Raw genomic sequence first — 20,893 nt, 5'->3', positions numbered from 1 at the left:
CATTAACACTAAAGATCATCAGTTTTTATGACAACAGGCGAGTATAGATTACACCATAGTTAAATAAAAAGTTGACCCCCTTCCACCACAGCCTCTCCTATTAACATTTAGGCAGAAATATTTGCAGGACCATATTCAAAATAAAGCTTTTTGCTCTGTGTTCCACAGTTGTGGGGGATGAGGCCTGTAGTTGTAGGACATTTCTGATTTCTAGAGGAATGGAGTGTGGTCCAAGGCTGCTGGCTTGCCCAGAGTGGTCCGGCTTGAAATATTGGTGTCTGCTGCAGCTTGTTTATGGCAGTTCCTTCTTCAACATATTACATCTCTCCCTTCCTTTCCATTCCCATTGTTCAGAATTTCATTTTTATTGCTCTTGTGATATGCTTTCCACTGTGCATTTCGTGTGCTGCTGTTACAGAATGATCTTCCCAAAATAGAGAGTATGGTCATTGAAAAGATTAGAATTTGGAGTCCAAATTCTGGCTTGGCTACTCATTACCTCAGACTGGGCAAATCATTCAATTTCCCTGAGCCTCAGTTTCCTCAGAATGAGATTTGATTCCCAGCTCTTTTCCATTTCTAAATCAGACAAGCATCACTTGCCTCTCCTACTTTCTCTATAGTGATAGGACTTGGAGGCTTATGAAGATTCATTTTTTAACTTCACGGAGTTTTCCTTCTTCTGAAGGGGTGATAAAGGTGAGTGCTCTCACTCTCAGAGAACTCTAAGTGAAATTATAATTATAAAAGATAGTAGTTCAGAGGAAGCCGTTGTAATGAGACAGAATGCTTGTCTTAGAGTCACAGGTCCTGTCATGGCCAACTCTGAAAATTGCTAACTGTGTGACCTCTAATCCCCAACAGCTAAGTTATCAAATTATGGGAAAAGAATTGTACACTCTTAATAACCACATTGATAATGGGGGGAGGGAGAGAGGGAGCACTGGCCCTGAAGTCAAGAGCATCCAAGTTCAAATCCAGCCTCAGACACTTACTTGCTAGCTGTGTGACCCCAGGCAAGTCACTTAATCCCAATAGCCTCGTCAAACATATATATATACTCTGAATCACTAATTGCATGATAAATGAAAATTTAAACCTTCTTCAAGGTATCACTTCACATCTTGCACATTGGTAGATAGCAAAGAATAGGAGTAATTAATCCAAGTTGGAGGGGCTATAGGGGGAAAAAGGTATCCTGAAGGTATTGTCAGTACAAAAAGTCACAAAAAGTATCTCTCCATACTCATTGATTGAGCAACTCTCAGTAGTGGGTTTATTCCCCAAAGATATCAGACAGAAATAAAAATCCCATATATACATATATTCATAGCAGGATTCAGTAGAAGTATAGAACTGGAAATAAAACAAATCCTCATGCATTTTTAAAAAGTTATGTGAATGTAATGGAGTATCATTATGTTTTCCCCTTCCACATACATATTCTTAATAGCATTTTATTTTTTCCAATTACAGGTAAAGATAATTTTCAACATTAATTTTTATAAGATTTTGAATTTCAAATTTTTCTTCCTCCTACTGTCACTTCACCTCTCCCCAAGACAGAAAGCAATTTGACATAGGTTAGACATGTACAAACATGATAAACATATTTCCACATTAGTCATGTTGTAAAAGAAGAATCAGAACAAAAGGGAAAAACCCTGAGAAAGAAACCCCCCCCCCCCCAAAAAAAAAGTGAAAATAATATGCTTTGATTTGCATTCAGACTCTATAGTTCTTTCTCTGGATGTCAATAGCATTTTCTATCATGAATCTTTTGGAATTGTCTTGGATCACTGTATTGCTGAGAAGAGCAAAGTCTGTCATAGTTGATCATCATACAATGTTGCTGTTAACTGTGTACAGCATTCTCCTAGTTTTGCTTTCTTTTCTCATCATCAGTTCATATAAGTCCAGTGTTTTCTAAAATCTACTTACTCATCATTTCTTATAGAGCAGTAGTATTCTATTATTTTTACGTACCACAACTTGTTCAGACATTTCTCAAATGATGAGTATCCTCTCAATTTCCAATTCTTTGCCACCACAAAAATATTTGCTATATTTTTGTACATGAGTTCTTTTTCCTTTTTTATGATCTCTTCAGAATAGAAACCTAGTAATATTGCTGGATCAAAGGATACACACAGTTTTGTAGCCCTTTGGGCATAGATGGAGTATCATTGTGCAGTAAGAAATACTGAATATGAGTTATTCAAGCAAACATGGGATAATCTGTGTGAAATGAGGCATAATCAAGTAAGCAGACCCAGCCATGACAAAGTATACAACAAAAGCAACAGAAAGGAAAAAATTGCTAAAAGGAAATTGAACTCTGAGTAAGTGAAAAAGCAATAAGAATTTGGGCAAACAGACAATCAAATATGCTTGCCTTCTCATAACTGAGAAGTGGGAAATTATTGGTGGGGGAAAGAGGATGTTATGAGGGGCTCAAAGAAGAGATTACATACATGCAGTCACTGTAGCTGATTCACTTTGTCAAAGAGAAGATTTCAGATAGGAGGGGAGAGGGTTGAAATTACTGACGAAAAGAAAGGCATCAACAAAGTAGCTTTGGGCTAAGTTATGAAGGATCTTTATTGCCAGGTTAATTCTTATGAGGGTAACATATAGATCTAGGTAGCTAGCTAGATATAGATTGATAGATACAGGTGAAGCAATAGATTGATTTAGATTGATATAGAAATAGGTAGATAAAGATATAAGTAACCAAGATTGTGCTGATAAATTTTTAACAATTGGCTCTCTAAAATAAGTTTAGCAATTTGACTGGTATGGCAATGGCTCTCCAGAAAAGAAAAAAATATATTACTTAGTTTAATCTGCACTAACATTTTTTCCATCATTTTAGGTTTTAAATAGTACATAAATACTACACACACACACACACACACACACTGACTTTAGTGCACCCCTTCATATAATCTTTTTTTTTTTTGCATGACAGTTGGAGTTTATGACTTGTCCAAAGTCACACAGCAAAGAAATATTAAGTTTTTGAGGCCAGATTTGAACTCGGGTCCTCTTGACTTCAGAGCCGGTACTCTATCCACAGTACCATTCAGTTGTTTCTATATAATACTTTCAAATAAAAGTTAAAGTTAGTTAAATGTAGTTCTTTGTAAACGATCTAGACTCCAGAAACACTCATATAATGCATTTCTAAGGTCTCTCTCCCTCTCCCATTTTGTTCTTTGTGTTAAAGGAATATCAGAAAGCATTCCCCGACATCCCCATAGGATATTCTGGGCATGAAACAGGCATTATGGTCTCAGTGGCTGCAGTTGCTTTAGGGGCTAAGGTACTAGAGCGTCATGTAACTCTGGATAAAACTTGGAAAGGGAGTGACCATCAGGCATCTCTGGAGCCAAACGAATTAATGGAGCTGGTGAAAGCAGTCCGTCTCGTAGAAAAAGCCTTGGGATCGCCGGTTAAACAGCTCTTGCCATGTGAGATGGCCTGCAATGAGAAGGTAAGTTTATTGTTTTACTGTGTTTAAGCAAATGTCATCTAAAACTGATTATGCTGTGATTAGGACAGATAAAGAAACAGATTAATTCAAACTTGAGGGAACAGAGTATAAGGGAAAATAATTGTATTTGGATTCAAAAGAAGGAGCTCTTGATAATAGAATCATTAGATGTTTACTCCTTCTAACAGGGTATGGTATAGAAAACCTCCATGATTCTTTCCCATTCTTAAGAATAATCTTTCTTTAAATTGTGAACATTTTTAGAAATATGAAATGTATGCAAATTTTAATAAGATCAGTATCTGGGCCTGATAATATGAGTACCAGGATTGATAATGAAGCAAATAGTTAAAAGTTGACAGTAACTTGTCTCTTGGCTTTCCTGCTTCCCAAAGGGACTTGTTCAGCTCCCCAAGTCCCTTTGATATTGGGACTACAAATGCCATTCTGTCTTCTCTGTATCTTTTATTTCATATATACATACATACAGTCTGAGCTCTCTATAGCAACTAAAGAGGTAGCAGAATGAAGCTAGTATAGATAATACTAGTAGAAAGAAATACAGCTAGCTACCCCACAAATGAACTCCATCAAGATCTAGAAAATGTACCAGACAGAATTCTAGTCAGGAAGTCCAAGAAAGCCACAGACATTATTGTAGTCAGGGCCAGCTTAAGGAAACAGGTCTGTAAGCAACTAAGGACAGAGTCTGACCAGGGGCACTCCATGTGCCGAGCATTCTAGTACGTAGGGCCTGTAAACAAAGGCCTGTGCACCCTGGCAGCTCACATATCCACTACATTGTTCCAGGTTGGACTTGAGGAGGGAGTGGTACCTGTAATTCATTTGCTTGACCTTACAGAGACTGCAAGTGAGCCAATAGTGGCTATGGAAATTCCCAATAAGGGACAACCTCAAACCTAAGTCAAGAACTCAGAGCTCAAACTGGGAAGGCAATAAGCAGACTTCTCCCTTGTCTACATTGCTTTGGAAGCACTGAAATCTTGAATCCTTGTTCTCCAGCCCAAGCATCCACAGGGATACAGAGGACAAGAACTCAGGCCAGCTGTTTCCCCCCCAAGGCCCAACCCTAACAAAGTCCACAGTCAAGTAGTAGCCTAGAGGGGCAGCTAGGTAGTGCAGTGGATAGCATACTAGCTATGTAGTCAAGAGGACCTGAGTTGAAATCCAACCTTAAAAACAAGACACTTTTAAGTTGTGTGATCCTAGGCAAGCCACCTTACCTCAGTTGCCTTGCTTAAAAAAAAAAAAAAAAAAAGAAAGAAAGAAAAGAAAGTAGGAATGGTCATCATCTGAAAGAACAACAACAACAAAAATACCATTATAAGGAACTATTAAAACAACAAGGAAACTCGGGACCCAGACCCAAAACATTAGATAGTACCTCAACCAGAATTTCCAAAAGAGTTAAAGGAAGAAGTTTGGGGTTGTTGTTTCTTTTTTTTGTTTTAAGTTTAAAAATATATTTAAAAACAAAATGAGAACAAGAGATGCAGAACCTTATCCAAAAAGATAACTCCCTGAAAGAATTGACTAACTAGAAATTAATGACTCCATGAAACATCAAGAAATATTAAAACAAAGTCAAAAGATTGAAAAAATAGGAGATATCCCATAGCAAAAGTAGCTTCCATAGAAAATGGTTCAAGAAGAAGTAATTTAAGAATCAAATTGAACCACCTAAAAGCCAAGGGAAAAAATAAATAAATAAAAGAGATCACTTAGGCATTATCTTTAAAGAAATAAAACTGCTCAACTCTCTTAAAACCAGAAGGAAGAGTAAACATTGAAAGAACCAGGCACCTCCTGAAAGAAACCTCAAAGTAAAAATGCCCAGAAATATTACAGCTCAAATCCAGGGTCCCTGTGTCAAAGAAAAAAATATTACAAGCAACCAGAAAAAGAATTCAAGTACTGAGAAGCCATAGTCAGTATCATAGAAGATTTAGCAGCCATCACTTTAAAAGAGTGGAGAGCTTGGGACATGGTATTTCACAAGATAGTGGATCCAAGCTTAAAATTAGCAATTATTTAACAAATAATCCTTCGGGGGGTGGGGAGAAGAGATGGATTTTCTAGTGAAATAGAGGATTTCCAAGCATTCCTAATAAAAGACCAGAATAAGAAGAAAATTTGACATATAAACACAGGAATTCAGAGAAGCAGATGAACATACAATCATAAGGGACTAACTGAAGTTAAACTGTTTATGTTCTTATATAGGGGAAATGAAACATCCTCTCAGTATGTTATAATTACCAGAGATCATAGAAGGCCTGGAAATTATTGTAATGTTTTAAGGATCTTAAAATAAGAATTCAAAGGGAAGGGAAGAGAAGAGGGGGGGAGTGAAGAGGAAGGGAAAATTCTCACTTGAATTTACAAGAAGTCTATAAAAAAGGAGAAGGGAGTATGATAAAATAAACCAGAACTCATCTGAATTTTTCCCAGGAGGAAAGAATATACATACAAATATAGTTGGATACAGAAAAACAAATACTTACAGAGTTAAGATAAAAAGCTGGGACAAAATCATATATACATATATATATATATTATTATTATTATAGTTTTTTATTTACAAGTTATATGCATGGGTAATTTTACAGCATTGACAGTTGCCAAACCTTTTGTTCCAATTTTTCCCCTCCTTTCCTCCATCCCCTCCTGCAGATGGCAGCTTGACCAATACATGTTAAATATATTAAAGTGTAAATTAAATACAATATAAGTATACATGTCCAAACAGGGACAAAATCCATTATATTTAAGCTATTTTTTAAAAAAGGGTAGAAATCATAATCTTGGACAATACAGTAGTAAAAATAAACCTAATTAAGAAATAAATAAGAAAAATACATTTTGCGGAAGACAGTGGCTTATTATTAAACATACACCAAATAGCATAGCATCTAAATTCTTGAACAAAAAGTTAAATGAGTTACAGGGAGAAATAGTAAAATTATAGTCTTGGAAGACTTCAATTTATCCTTTAAAAAGAAATTAAAGTATACTGAAAAGAATTATAAGATTGTAAACCCACTTCTCTGTGATGGAACCTTCATAAAATTGACCATACATTAGAACATAAAAACCTCAAAAACAAGTGCAAAGAAGTAGAAATATTTTTTTCTGACCATAGTACAATATGATTTATATTCAATAAAGGACTTTTGAAACAAAACAATAAAAATTAATTGAACACCAGCTTAATTCTAAGAAACATGTGGGTAAAAGAATAAAACATAGAAATAATAATGGCATCAAAGACAATGGTATCAGTCAGATAACATACATAAGTTTATGGGATTCAGTCAAAATGGTACAAAAGAAAAATTTTTTTAAATCTCTAAATGCTTTCAATAAAAGAAAGACAAATGAATAAATTAGGTATGCAATGAAAAAGAACCCTAGGAAATCAACAAATTAAAAACTTTTAAATAACAAAACAGATCATAAAAATTAATATTTTTTTTTAAAAAGCCAGTAAAATAGATGTCTAATATTAGCAAGCATGATTAAAAAAATAAAATTACTTTTATCAAAAATCACAACCTTTTAAACATTCATAACTATTGAAAAATAAATTGTTAGAAGCTTTTAAACATCTCTAAATGAACTCTAAGAGGACCAGATGTATTTGTGAGCAAATCCTACCAAACATTTAAATAAGTTAATTTTAATACTATGTTAACTGTTTTAAAGAAGACCTACCATACTCCTTCTGTGACACAAATATAATCTTAATACCTTAACTGAGGGAGAGTCAAAAGAAAAAAAGAACCTATATATCTAATGAATATTAATGCAGAAATTTTGAATAAAATATTAGCAAGGAAATGATAGTTTTGTATTAAAAAATACATTGTGACCAGACCAAATTATACTAGGAATTTAAGACTGATTTCAAAGGAAAACTAGAAACAGTTAATCATATTAATAACAAAAAATAGCAAAAATCTTATGGTTATAATAGCAACAGTTATAGAAAAAGCTTTTAACAAGATATGACACCTATTCCTGTTTAAAAAACATATGAAAGCAAAGAAGTAAATGGAGTTTCCTTAAAATGATAAGTAGTATCTATCTAAAGACAGTAATAATCAGTCTTATTTATGATAGAAATAATCTAGAGGCTCTATAACATCAAGGGTAAACAATCAACAAAAGATCTTGCTTTATCCTTTTTGCATATAATATGGTAGTTTACTTAGAAAACACCAGAGAATCAACTTAAAACCAAATTGAATCAATTAGCAATTAGTAAATCAATTATAAAGTTGGAGGATATAAAACCCATATAAGACATGTCATCAATATTTTATATTTTATGAACAGACTCTAGCAGGAAAGATCATTACAGGTAATATAAAATACTTGGGAGTTTATCTGCCAAGACACATATAGAAACTCTCAGAACACAATTACAAAACACTCTTTACACAAATAAAGAGATTGAAATAATTGGAGAAAGTTTTTCCTGGGTAGGTAAAGCCAAACTAACAAAAATTATAATGTGATCTAAATTAATTTGCTTATTCAGTGCCAAATAGAATTACTTTATAAAATTAGAAAATATGTCACCAAAATTTGTCTGGAGAAACAAAAGATCAAGAATATTATAGGAATCAGTGGGGAAAAAAAATACAAAGGAAGGGATCTAGCAATACCCATTTCAAACTAATATAGATTGCTAGTGAACTCAGTTTGAGGTGTAATTCTTTTGGGACAGTAATAATATGGGAATTTGTTTTGCTTGACTATGCCTCAGTAGAGGATTTTGTTATTGCTTTCTCAGTGGGTGGAGTTGGGCTAGAAGAGTATTTGGAGCTTAAAATAAAGTGGAACTTTAAAAAAAGGCAATCAAGAAAATCTGTCCTTTTGAAAGGTCATCACTTAAGTTTGTGTATGTATCAAGATACTCCCCTGTTGTTTTGTTTGCAGCTGGGTAAATCAGTGGTGGCCAAAGTGAGGATTCCTGAAGGTACCACATTGACAATGGATATGCTCACAGTGAAGGTGGGTGAACCAAAAGGATATCCCCCTGAAGGCATTGCCAGTCTCATTGGCAGGAAGGTCAAAGTGAATATTGAAGAGGATGAAACCATCACAGAAGAAGCAATAGAAAATTTGTCCAAAAAAATAAAATCTTAAAAAAAAAAAATGACATTTATTAAGCTCTTACCTTCCTGTCTCAGTTTTGGAGAATGAATGAATGAATGGATGGATGGTTGGGGAAAGTGGGCTACAAAGTATTTAATAAGTAATTGTCACATAAATGAAAGAATGATTTCCACAAACTATTCTCCCATTTTTATAATTTTCTAAATCAAAATGCCTTCTCTGGCCATCACTGTTCTATTACATTGTATCATCTGTTAGAATGTAAACTCCTTGAGGGAAAGGATTTTTTTCACTTCCCATTTTTGTATCTAGAACTTATCATAATGCTCAGCATATGTTAAGATTTAATAAATTATTTTTCATTGATTTGAGTTCTCTGGTATCACGCAACATGTCTTTTGCTTCTCTTGCCTCCCACAAAATTAAATTCCTTTTAAACTACTTGTTCTGCTCTAACTAGAGCCTATAACATGCATATCAAATCAAATCTGAATTATATTTGAATAGAAACTCCCTTCACTGTATTCTCAACAAATGGTCATATATCCTCCCCTACTGAGAGAGAACTCCATCTTCTCTTAATTTTTTGAGAAAAAATTTCCTTATATTAAGTTGAACCATGAATCACATTTAGTACAATCAATGTGTTATAACATGGCAGCCAGAAAGACTCCATTAATAACAATGTATTGTGAATTAGGGCCAGATGAACCTTACCCTTATAGTATTGAATTCACTGTTTGTTTGTTGTAGAATTATAACAAACAGCCAGGCAGGATAGAGACTTGAGTTGCTTCCATGGTAGTAGTATTATTTGTAATGACCAGAGGTGTGTGGGTGCTAGGGGGAACTTTTAGGAAAGTCTGATACCAACACAATGTCTTGTGAATAAAGCATGAAGCCAAAGGGCACTTGGGTTTCAGCCTGTTCGTGCCATAGAAGGTAATAAACCGATTCCTAATAGGTGACTGACTGCAAAAGGAAATGGAGATAAAACTAAGACACATGGGTAGTAGGATACTCCGAAGGCTATAAATGACCAAAATCTTCAATTTCCTGTTAGGGAACATCATGGGAAAAAATCAACTCCTAAGTAAGTGATTACATAAAAAGACAACAAGCCCCAGGTCCTCCAGGAGTCCCAAAGGCACTCCAACGTGCTTCTGGAGCTATATGAAGGGATAAAGCCAGCTTGCAGTAGGGGAATGTGCAAAAAAGTCAAGGGTCTCTGAGCACCCGCGTTTCTGAGCCTTCCAATTTATCAATATTTATTAAGCACTTAAACTACACACCAGGTGCTGAACTAAAGGGCTAGGAATACAAAGAAAAAGCAAAAACAATAAGTCATCTCAAGACTATTTTCTAAGAGGAAGCCAGTGGAGAGAACAAGATATATACAGAATAATAAGTGGAAGGCGCATTGGGCCAAGGTTGAAGGCAGGGATTGAGGTTATCACATGGCTATATTTAATAGATGCATGAAAAAAAAAAAACCCAAATGATATGTAGTATGCATGTTATAAAAACACTAAAAATCAGGAATAAATGAACTTTTCTTTAATATAGTAAGCAGTAGTTTTCTAAAACCCAAAACTAGCACTTTCAGTACTAGAGAGATGCTAGAGACCTCTGTGGTGAGACCATGATCTAAGCAAGATTATTTGTATAACCAACTTTCCAGTCACTCAAATTTATAACCTTAGAGTTGTCTTTCACTACTCATTTTCCTTCACCCCACATAGACAATTGCCAATCTAGAATTTGAAATAGTAAGACAAAAACTAAATTGATGGAATATTGTTTGTCCTTTGTTCTTGGAGAAGACCATGACATCAGGGAGGTGATACTGTGACAAGCAAGTGAATTGGATTTGAGTGAGGAAGGGTGGGCAAGGTCGCTTTCCTCACGTTCCCCCTCCCGAGCCATCTGGATCCAAGGGGCAAGATCTATGTCAAGACGACATAGCTAAGTCTTCAATAGGCTTCAGTTTGACTGAGGCTGCACGCATTCAGTGATTAAGGCTAGGTAGCCACTGGGGCAAAGAATCTCCTCTTACCTAGTCCAAAATATTTTTTTAAATAAATAAATCTGGGAGGGGAAGACTTGGGGTTTCTGGTCAGAGTAGAAATGATTGCTATTTACATTCAATCTGTGTCAAGACTCAATGACCAAATGGGTGACCAATGAGAATCAGATTGGTTTTGGTTTAAGGTATGGTCCTGAAGAAAGAAATCTAGGTAGTTTTAACCCCAAGATATCTTGGGAGAATTCAGAGGTGCAAAAGAGGGGGGAAAAGTCTTTTAAAAGCATCTGTAGTAAGGGTATGATATGCTATGTGGACAGAGGGATGAAAGAGAGGGAGGGAGAAAGGGAGAGAAGGAAGGAACAAAGGAAAAAAGGAAGGAGACAAAAGGAAAAGAGGGAGGGATAAAAGGAAGGGAAGGCAGGTCTAAATAAATCAATAAATCTGAGAGGGGAAGACCCTCAGGATTTCTGAGAGAAACATAAGAAATAAAAGTATTGCTAGTTACTCTCACTCATCTTTTTTTATTATAGCTTTATTTACAAGTATATGCATGGGTTTCAGCTTTGACAATTGCAAAACCTTTTGTTCCAGTTTTTCCCCTCCTTCCCCCCTCCCCTTCCTCCAGATGGCAGATTGACCAATATATTTTAAATATATTAAAGTATAAGTTAAATACAATATATGTATACATGTCCATACTCACTCATCATCTTGATTCAATGTTTATTTCTAACCAGGTGACTCAGATTTATACATCTAGCTCTCTTCTTTCTTCCCATCTCCTGCCCCTTCTCTATCTCCTAAGCTCCAATTCTGCATCATTACATTAAGAGATTTTACATTTTGAATTGGGATTTTTTTGTCCTTTCAAATTCAACTCTTTTTATCCACACCTGAAGCAATACACCACACACACAGGTATGGTCAAACCTTTGTTATCATTACACACAAATGTTCCATTTCCATAACCTATAATTCTAAAATTACTTTATCTGAGTTCATCTTTTCATCCCCTTCTCTATGCTTCTCTTCTATTTTTTTTTAAACTATGATCATAAAACCTTTCATCCTTCAATATTTTCCCAGGCCATTACCCTAGCTTTATATTCTCCCCCTCCACCCCCTTCCTAATTTTTACTTTATAATTAAACAGTGTAACATTACATTATCCTTTACTGAAGATCCCAGGCTCCTTTTTCCTATTGCTATACATCTTTTCAAAACCCCAATCCTAGATTGCCCCCCGTATCAACTTCTTTTGCAACTACCACTCACAGGCTGATGAATGATGATGAAGTTACAGTCTGATAATGACTGGATTCACTCCAAACTTACATTATCTAATATCAGCTGGATCCCTTTTACTTCAAGGCAGTTTTTTTCATTCTCCCCTAATCTGTATTGTTTTTAGCACAATGATTATTCTAAACCTTTTCCCTTTCTCAATCTTTCTATTCCACCATATCTTTCCATTCTCTCAGTAGAGGACCTTGCTTGGTATTTTCTTGAGAAAATAAAGGCCATTTATTGTGAGGTCTCCCTCTTCCTATTTCCGCTATCTCAAAACACTTAATATAATCCCTATTCTATAGTCCCTTACTCCAATTTCTGATATACCCCTTCTTTTCACCAAGGACAACACTTCTATTTGTACTGTTGACCAATTCTCTATTGAACCTCTGTCAAATTACCCCTTCAATCTCTCTAATCTTCAGTCTCTCTCTCTCTACTGGCTTCTACCTTCCTCAATTATTTTCAATCTGGCTTCTGACCTCATTCATCAGCTGAAATTGATCTCTCCAAAATTACTAACAAACTCTAAATTACCAAGTACAGTGGCCTTTTCTTAATCCTCAATTTCTTTTTTTAATCACTCCATCATCTGATACAATTGATTACTTTCTGAATACTCTCTCATCTCTGGGGCTTTAAAAAAAAATAACACTTCGCTCTAAGTGCTGAACACTCATTTTCAGTCTTTTGATGGATAAACTCCATACTGCATCCTTAGGGATTCTATGATAATGACTCCCAGGTCATGTTCTTGTACCTGAGTTCCAGTATCACATCAAAATAATTTTGTGGATGTCCCATTAATAGTCATTATGTCCAAAACATAACAATCTCTTTCCTTCATAACCCACCCCTCTTCAGAAAGAATGTTTCTTTCTAGGACATGACCAACTTTGCAATGGCCCAAATTTACAACTTCACTACTTATTCTCCTTCAGCCCATGTAGCCAATCAGCTGCCAAGTCTTGCTGATTCTATCTCCACAACATCTCTTGCATTCATCTCCTTCCTTTAGTCACATAGTCACTACCCTCATTCTGGCCCTCAAGATCTCTTACCTGAGGGCTATCTCTAGTCATCCTGATCTGTATCTGGCCACGGGACCCAGATGGCTCTGGAGGGGAAAGGCAGATGACCTCACCCAGCTTCCCTAACTTAAATCCAATTTACTTGCATTCCATGGTCCTCTTCAAGAACAAAGGACAAACAAGTCTCTCACTGGGATTCCTGCAGTAGCGATTCTTCCTTCACACAGCTGCCAATGATATTCTTAAAGTGTGAATCTGGCTATATTCCTCCTCTGTTTCCTATTTGACACTTGAAAACTTCACAATTTGATTTTAACGTATTTTTGCAATGTTATCATGTATTACTTCCTATCATAGACTTGTAGGCTGCCATTAGTCATTGTGCCAGTCCTCACCTGTGATATACTTCCTGTTCTCTTCCCTCTCTTAGCATCCCTACATCCCTTCAAAATTCAGTTTAAGAACTACTTCCTCCATAAGACTTTTCTGGATCATCCCAGTTACTGATATTTGCCCTGCAAAATACTTCATATTTATCTTGTGTTTATTTTATATATACAAATATACCCAAGCTTATGAGGGTGATCCATATGTGTAACATGATTGCATGGGTCACTTTCCTTATTAGTTCCCCATCTTTCAGCTTGCTACTTGATTTGTTATCGTGTTTATTGTCATCTAGAGTAATACAGAGGTATGTTTGGAAATTTTCTCATTAGGGAGTAGGAATAGGAACTGGATTGGTTGTAGGGAGCTCCCAGGCACGGAAACTTCCTTTGCTGATGCAGATCCACAAATGCTCTGCAAATCAGTCTCAGAGAATTAACTGGGCCACTGAGAGGTTAAATTATTTCCCCAGAGTTACACAGCCAATATGTCAGAGACAGGACTTCAACCTAAGGTCTTCTTCATACATTATTAAAAATTCAACATCTCTATCAATCAACTAAATTCAGAATCTCCACCACTTCATGAAATGTTTTTTAATAAAGTGGAGAAACATTTTTCCTAATAGTAATTACATATAAATCTACACTACATCCCTTAATCTCTTAGGATAAAATAAATATTAATGTGAGTGAATGTATAATTTATTAACAATGAAATCAATAAGAGACAGATAATAATTATCTATAATGTTTTAGCTGTGAGAATAACAGCCTGAGTTATCTAAGATTTCCAGTAATGGCAGATGACTTCACTTTTCAGAAGACAGTTTTATATAATTTAGTTCATTCAAGGTATGAAGCAAAATCTCCTCTCAAATTTTTTTTTCATACTCTTTGCAAGATAGATAAAGGTTAAAACATTTCCATAAAGAAAAAAAAATATCATTTCCTTTTTCTCCATCTTCACCAGTTTCTCTCTAGTTATAACTGAAAACTGACAGTTAAAATTGCAATTTCCACAACCTTCAATTTGACTCTTAAAGCTACAGTAACAATAACTATAATTTCTAGAGGAGAGACTTTTGAAACAAATGTTATATGTATGTATGCATATCTTATCTTCCTCATTGGAAAGTAAGCTCCTTTAAGATAGTGACTTTAATTTTTATTCCTGTTTCTCCAATGCCTACCATAGTGCCCAGCATAATAAATGCTTTACAAAATGTTTATGGATTGATTGATATCAAGGGGAAAACCTAACAATTAGAGCTCTCCAAAAATGAAATGGGCTATTTCAGGGGGTACTAAATTTTCTGTCACAGGACCTCTTCAAGCGGAGGCTAGTTGTAAAGAGAAATTATATTTAGGTATGAATTGGATTGGGTGATTGATTTTGTACTTTACACTTTACCTTTTATACACGCATCCTTATTGATAACATGCCACAAAGTACCTCCATCTGTCACCCATCTGTTTATTGTTCTCTGACTTACTTGTAATTTTAATTCTTCTGAAAACAATGCATCATGATTCCAAATTAAAAGATAACTTGGAGAAAACAGGTGATTTTACTCAGATGGCTTGTATCTGATTACAGTTGAGAATTACTAGAAAAATCACATAATTTCCTAACTATAGGAATATATATATATGTGTGTGTGTGTGTGTGTGTATATATATATACACACACACATATGTATGTATATATATGGCCTGATCTAGGCCTATCAGTCATGTCTAACTCTTCATGACTCCATATGAGGTTTTCTTGACTGCAAGCCCAGTGTTCTACCTATTGCACCACTTAGCTGCCCTAACTAGGGCTAGCTCATTATCCATTTCCAGCCTTTGTCCAAAGTACAAACAGTGATACTATGATTGTCCTTTCTGTTGAATGATATAGTTTGGGAAATATGAGTTTTTCTTCCCATTTACATGTGACTTAGGTACATCTATGGTTCTTCTTGTCCCAATAGCCACCAAATGTTCAACATTTTGCTAATAAATTTGTTAGTCTACATTGATGTTGCTCAAACTATACATTGGCTTTCCAAGGATCATACTCCTTCTGAGGCCCCAGTAATTGTGACTTGGATGTTTTATCACAGTGTACAGGTCTGGACTCCATCTTCTCAGAGAAGGTCACTGGATCCCAGTCTGGCACATCGGGTCTAGCCAGAAAGGCTTCAGTTATGGGCCCACTGACAGACTGTGTTGTTTGATGTTGACTGACGTTGAATTTGCTTGACCATAAAAACTAACAAACTGGTTTATAATATAAATATCACATGACATATTTATATTATAACAGAATGTATCATGATATCCCATAATATAATATCACGGTATAATTTATAATATATTTTGGTAAGATCAAAGGTTTAGTGTTGGAAGAGCGCTCAGTGATGATTATATGTCTAATCTAGGGGGTCAGCAAACTATGACCAGCTAGGGATCATATCTGTCCTATTACTGATCCATGATCTGAGAATTTTTAAAAAATATTTTAAAATAAAGTCTTATTGTATTTAAAAATGTATGTACTGTAAATGTAAAATATAAAAATGCTAGTGGACTGGGCCCAAATTTGAGTTCTGAACCCAATTTATTTTTACTAATGATGAAAATGAGGTCTAGGGATGTTGTTATTTGGCTAATATCACACAGGTAGTAAATCACATGACATATATATAATGACATATATATAAATGAAGCTGGACAGGTATTTGGACAATCAGGGAAATGTAAGAAGGCTGGTGTTAAATCAAAGAATCTTAGTAAAATCTATGTCTACAAAAGTCATAGGAATGAACAAACTTAGCGGGGACAGCTATTCTATCCATGGGGCTGTAAAGACTCATAGCTCTAACAGGTTTGCAAGAGTTGATTGTTAAATTCTACATGTGAGATTTAAATCCCCCAAATCAACAATTACTACAAATCAGGGCTTGATTTATTGTTTTGCTAGTTATCTAGATTTAAGAAAGTGTTACTAATGTAGATTAAACTTAAAGTATGTGTCCATACTCCCCCTCCCTTTAAGAAGCATATTGTTAAATATTTACCAGCATACTCCTATATTATTACTTTATAAACATTACTTATTTATGGTATGTCTTGGAAAATTGTTGTTCTATAAGAAACAATCAGCTGGATGTTTTCAGAAAGACCTGGAGAGATTTACATGATCTGATGCTAAGTGAAGTGAGTAGAACCAAGAGACCATTGTACACAGCAACAGCAAGATTATATAATGATCAACTATGATGGACTTGGCTCTTTTCAACAATGAGATGATTCACACCAGTTCCCGTGGTCTTGTGATGAAGAGAGCCCTCTGCACCCAGGGAGAGGACGATGGGGACTGAGTATGGATCTCAACATAGGTTTTTTTCCCATCTTTTTTGTTGTTTGCTTGCTTTTTTTTCTTATTTTTTTCCCCCATTTTGATCTGATTTTTCCTCAGCAGTAAGATAAAAGAGGAATTAGGTACAGAAGAATTGTACATGTTAAGCATATTGGCTTACTTGCTATCTAGGGAGGGAGAAAAGTTTCATACATAAATCTTTGCAAGAGTGAATGTTGAAAACTATCTTTGCATATATTCTGTTAAAAATAAACATTACTTGACCTTAGCAGTAGTGCAGTAAGAGAAAGGTTCACTTTATTGCCATATTTGTGGCATAGGGACTGCAAGCTAATAATAATAACTGAGACTTTAAGGTCTGTAAAATGTTTTAGGTCCATTATTTCAATTGAGTCTTACAACATCCCCAAGCATGCCTCTGTGAAGGAAGGGAGACAGAGCTGCTGGGACCCTCAGAAAAGTTCCCTGAACAGGCTCAGAAAAATCCTCTGGGTCAAGGGCTAATGACTGACCAGTGCCACCATGTGGTTATATGAATAAATTATCTAGCATAACTTTTATCAATTTTATTCCATCTCAGGTCACCTAGATATGATGAGTTTCTGGCTCTTTTTGAGTACTCTTCTAGTATTCCCATCTGAATTTACTGCCCCACTAAAACATTCAGAAATATTTATTTTCTCCATGTCTTCCTTATAATAATTAGCTTGGAAATGACAAGACGCTTATTCTTTGAAGTGATTTCTCCCAACACTGGCAGCACATTGGCTGAATGAAAGCAAGTTAACATTCAGAAGCATCAGTGTTAGTGACTCATATTTTTAATCTTCCAGTTTCTGAAAATACAGTTTCTTTTTTTCCTCTTCAAAGTGGGTTCTTTTTTTAATTAAAAATTTAATAACCATTAACAAAAACAAACACCCAAATAAACATACAAATAAGAAACAAAACCTTACATAAAACCCTTAGGATTTTAACAACATAGTTACAAAGAGATCAACAAACAAGAAGCAAACAAAAATACTTGTGCTCTGTGTCCCTTTTCAAGTCTATCTAAAGACCATTACTATTCACTTTGTGATCTTTCTTTTTAATTAAGTTGTCCAATGGGCCTATAGTTCTGGCTGTGATGAACATCCTCCACTATTTGATATTTTTCCATATACTTCATATTCAGTTTTTAATGTCACCATACTATTCCATTATTTCAGTACTCCATAATAAATTCAGCTTTTTGCCAATTGCTATACCTATTTGCTTGTCATTACCAATAGGGCAGTTAGAAAAAAAAAATTATATATATATACACACACACACACACACACACACATATATATATATAATATATATATATATATATATATATATATATATATATATATATATATATATATATATATAAAAATCTAGGTCTTTTTTTTCTCTTTTCTGATATTTTTGGGATAAAATCCTAGAAACATAATAGTGAGGTTGATAATACTTGTGACTCATTGCATATTTCCACATTGCAATTCCAAAATGTGTATCAGCCTGCCCACAATGCATTAAAACGTTCAAATGGGAGCATTAAAAATTTCCCACCACTATTGATATATTCATTCTTCTTGTAAGACTGTAAGCTTTTCCTTTACCAATTTTACTGCAGAATGACTAGGTGCACATATATGCAAAATGTAAATACTCTTTAAAAAAAACTTAGCATTATTCAATGTCCTTGTTTACCTTCTTTAATGCTGATTCAGATTCAACCCCATCTTCAGCTTTTCATGATCTTGTGGTAAATGGTAAATTTGGGATCATACTTGTTTTTTCATTTAGAATCATCTAAATTTTTCTGGATTAAATGTGTTTCCATTTGGATTTAAAAAAAAACTAAGGACTTCTTTTCTTATTGAAGAATTTTGTCCATTTAAATTAAATGTTATAATTGTCAGGTTTTCTTTTTTTCAGTAATTTCATTAGAAGAATTATACTTTCTTATTTATATTTTATCTATTATCTCAAAATTCAACAACTCCTCTTAGTAAGAAAGTTCTTGTCTTATCTTAATAGTATAGATTTCTTTAATTTGGACTTCCATTTTATCAGTGATTGCTTAGTTTAGGATTACCCTTTCTTGTTCCCTCTCCAGGTTACACCTTTCTTGATCCCTCTCCCCTTTTTCCTCAATTAGTCAGGATTTTTGCATTTGATTAGCAACTAGTTGATCTTGATTTGAGAAGTATGACTTCTTTTAAATACTTATTGTTTCAATTTCTAGGCTTCTTTATTCTTTGAAGGATTTCTTTACTCTGTAAACTTTCAAAAGTGTCTGATTTTTCCAGATACTTATCTCTGGCCTTCAGAGAGCATTTTGAGTTTTACTGAGAATATAATATCTTGGTTCATAGTCCATCTTCCTTATTTATGTTTTGTGAAATAGTGAAATTTTCTAATTATTTCTTGACATCTTTGAAAATTTTGCTCTGATTTTGATTATTATTTTTTTGGTAAGAATATTATGCACTTTCTCTATAAGCTTGCGATTCCCTTTTCTCTCTTCCCTCCCTTATAATTGTATTGTTGGATTTTAACTGTGATGTGTCTAGGTATATTAAATATTGAGTTCTTCCAAATTGGGGTTCTATGAATTCTTGCAATTTGTATCTGCCATTTGTTTGACAATTATGTGAACTTTTCTTTGATCAGGCAGTACAGAAAGGTTTTAAAATCAGTAAAGCAGATTTAAAACTTGCTCTACTAATTATTAACCATCTGACCTTGGACAAACAACTTAGCTTCAAACTCTGGGCCTCAACTCTCTTATTTATAAGCTGGGGAGGTTGAATTAGCATGAATTAGATAATATTTTAGGTCCAGATATTTAGATGGTAGTAGATGGAGGACCAAATCTGGAATCAGGAAGACTCTTCATGAGTTCAAATCCAGCCTCAGACACTTATTGTGTGACCCTAAGCAAAGCATTTAACCCTGTTTGCTTCAATTTTCTCATCTGTCAAGTGAGCTAGAGGAGAAAATGATAACCCACTACAGGATCTTTGCCAAGAAAACTCCAAATGAGGACACAAAATAGCAGGTCATGACTGAAAAAAATCCCCACAAATTTAAGGTCCATGCCAGCTATAAATCTATGGATTATATGATTTGCTAGAATATGGTATTCAAATTTAAAAAAAAATTCTAGGATGTCATTGATCCCCAAGATTGCTTTGTTGTGATATATATTTCAGGTCTATCATTTAGATTTTAATGTTATTTTTCTAAATAATTTGGATAGTTTAGTACTTTTTTGAATTTGTGTTTCCAATTGCTCTTTACTCTAAAAATTTTATTTTTCATTGTAGTAAAATTTTTTCTTGATTTTTAAAAATAAATTTCTTGAAATCATATATTATATTGTGCACAATATCATCCTCAAATAGCAGCACTTAAATGATTTTTCCAATCATAGGAATCCCTTTTCCATTTAGACTATAGTCAACATGTCCTCCATTATAATTGTGAACACCTTTAGTATTCTTCTTCCTGTTTTATGCTTCACTTATTAGCAAAAACATAGGATAGAATTATCTTTGTGGTTTCATCAGTCTCAAGAACGTTACAGTACCTTCTTGATTGAATCAACAATCACTTAAAATAAAGACGCATAAAAATCCATAAAGACTAAGTAGATGAAAAATGACTAATGACATGCAGTTAGATGGCCAATCCACTGAACTAGTTAATTAGTACATATATACTATGTATACAGATATATGATATATATAGATATATGTACTATATCTGAAATAGGCACTATGGATAGATGATGAATTGAGCCTAGATAGTTGGAAGAAGAGAATGAGTTGGATTGAACTTGTGAAATTTTGCAATATTTTTCATGATTCCAAGCTGCTTCCAAACATAAAATCCCAGTTTTTTTTTTTTTTTAACACAAATGTTCCCCTCAAGAATGTTATGTTGTGTAACTCTTGGAACACCACAGCTTCCAAGGAATTGTACTTATATATGTCACCCAAAAGACAACAGAGGGATGGATGGATAGTGGGTACAAGTCATCATATTTCCACTGATGTAGCATAAGCATGTGGCAAGTGTCAGGGTTGTATAAATAGACTTTGCTGCCCTGATATCTATGAAATATAAGAA

The 20,893-nt window shown here is 34.5% G+C and overlaps 1 protein-coding gene across 1 annotated transcript in view; it reads left to right on the top strand.

Annotated features, from left to right (window-relative positions):
- The window catches only part of NANS (N-acetylneuraminate synthase), a 28,310-nt gene extending 19,628 nt beyond the window's left edge, over positions 1-8,682 (top strand). The window contains exons 5-6 of the mRNA XM_031969303.1: positions 3,230-3,496; positions 8,462-8,682. Of these exons, the coding sequence (XP_031825163.1) occupies positions 3,230-3,496; positions 8,462-8,671 (477 nt within the window). The 3' untranslated portion in view covers positions 8,672-8,682. The remainder of the gene's footprint in view (positions 1-3,229; positions 3,497-8,461) is intronic.
- The last annotated feature ends 12,211 nt before the right edge of the window (positions 8,683-20,893 follow it).

The sequence above is a fragment of the Sarcophilus harrisii genome, chromosome 1 (assembly GCF_902635505.1).
Source record: "Sarcophilus harrisii chromosome 1, mSarHar1.11, whole genome shotgun sequence".
In the NCBI taxonomy this organism is placed as follows: Eukaryota; Metazoa; Chordata; class Mammalia; order Dasyuromorphia; family Dasyuridae; genus Sarcophilus; species Sarcophilus harrisii.
Note: the sequence above shows the minus strand (reverse complement) of the source record. Positions and strands in the feature narration are given on the sequence as shown.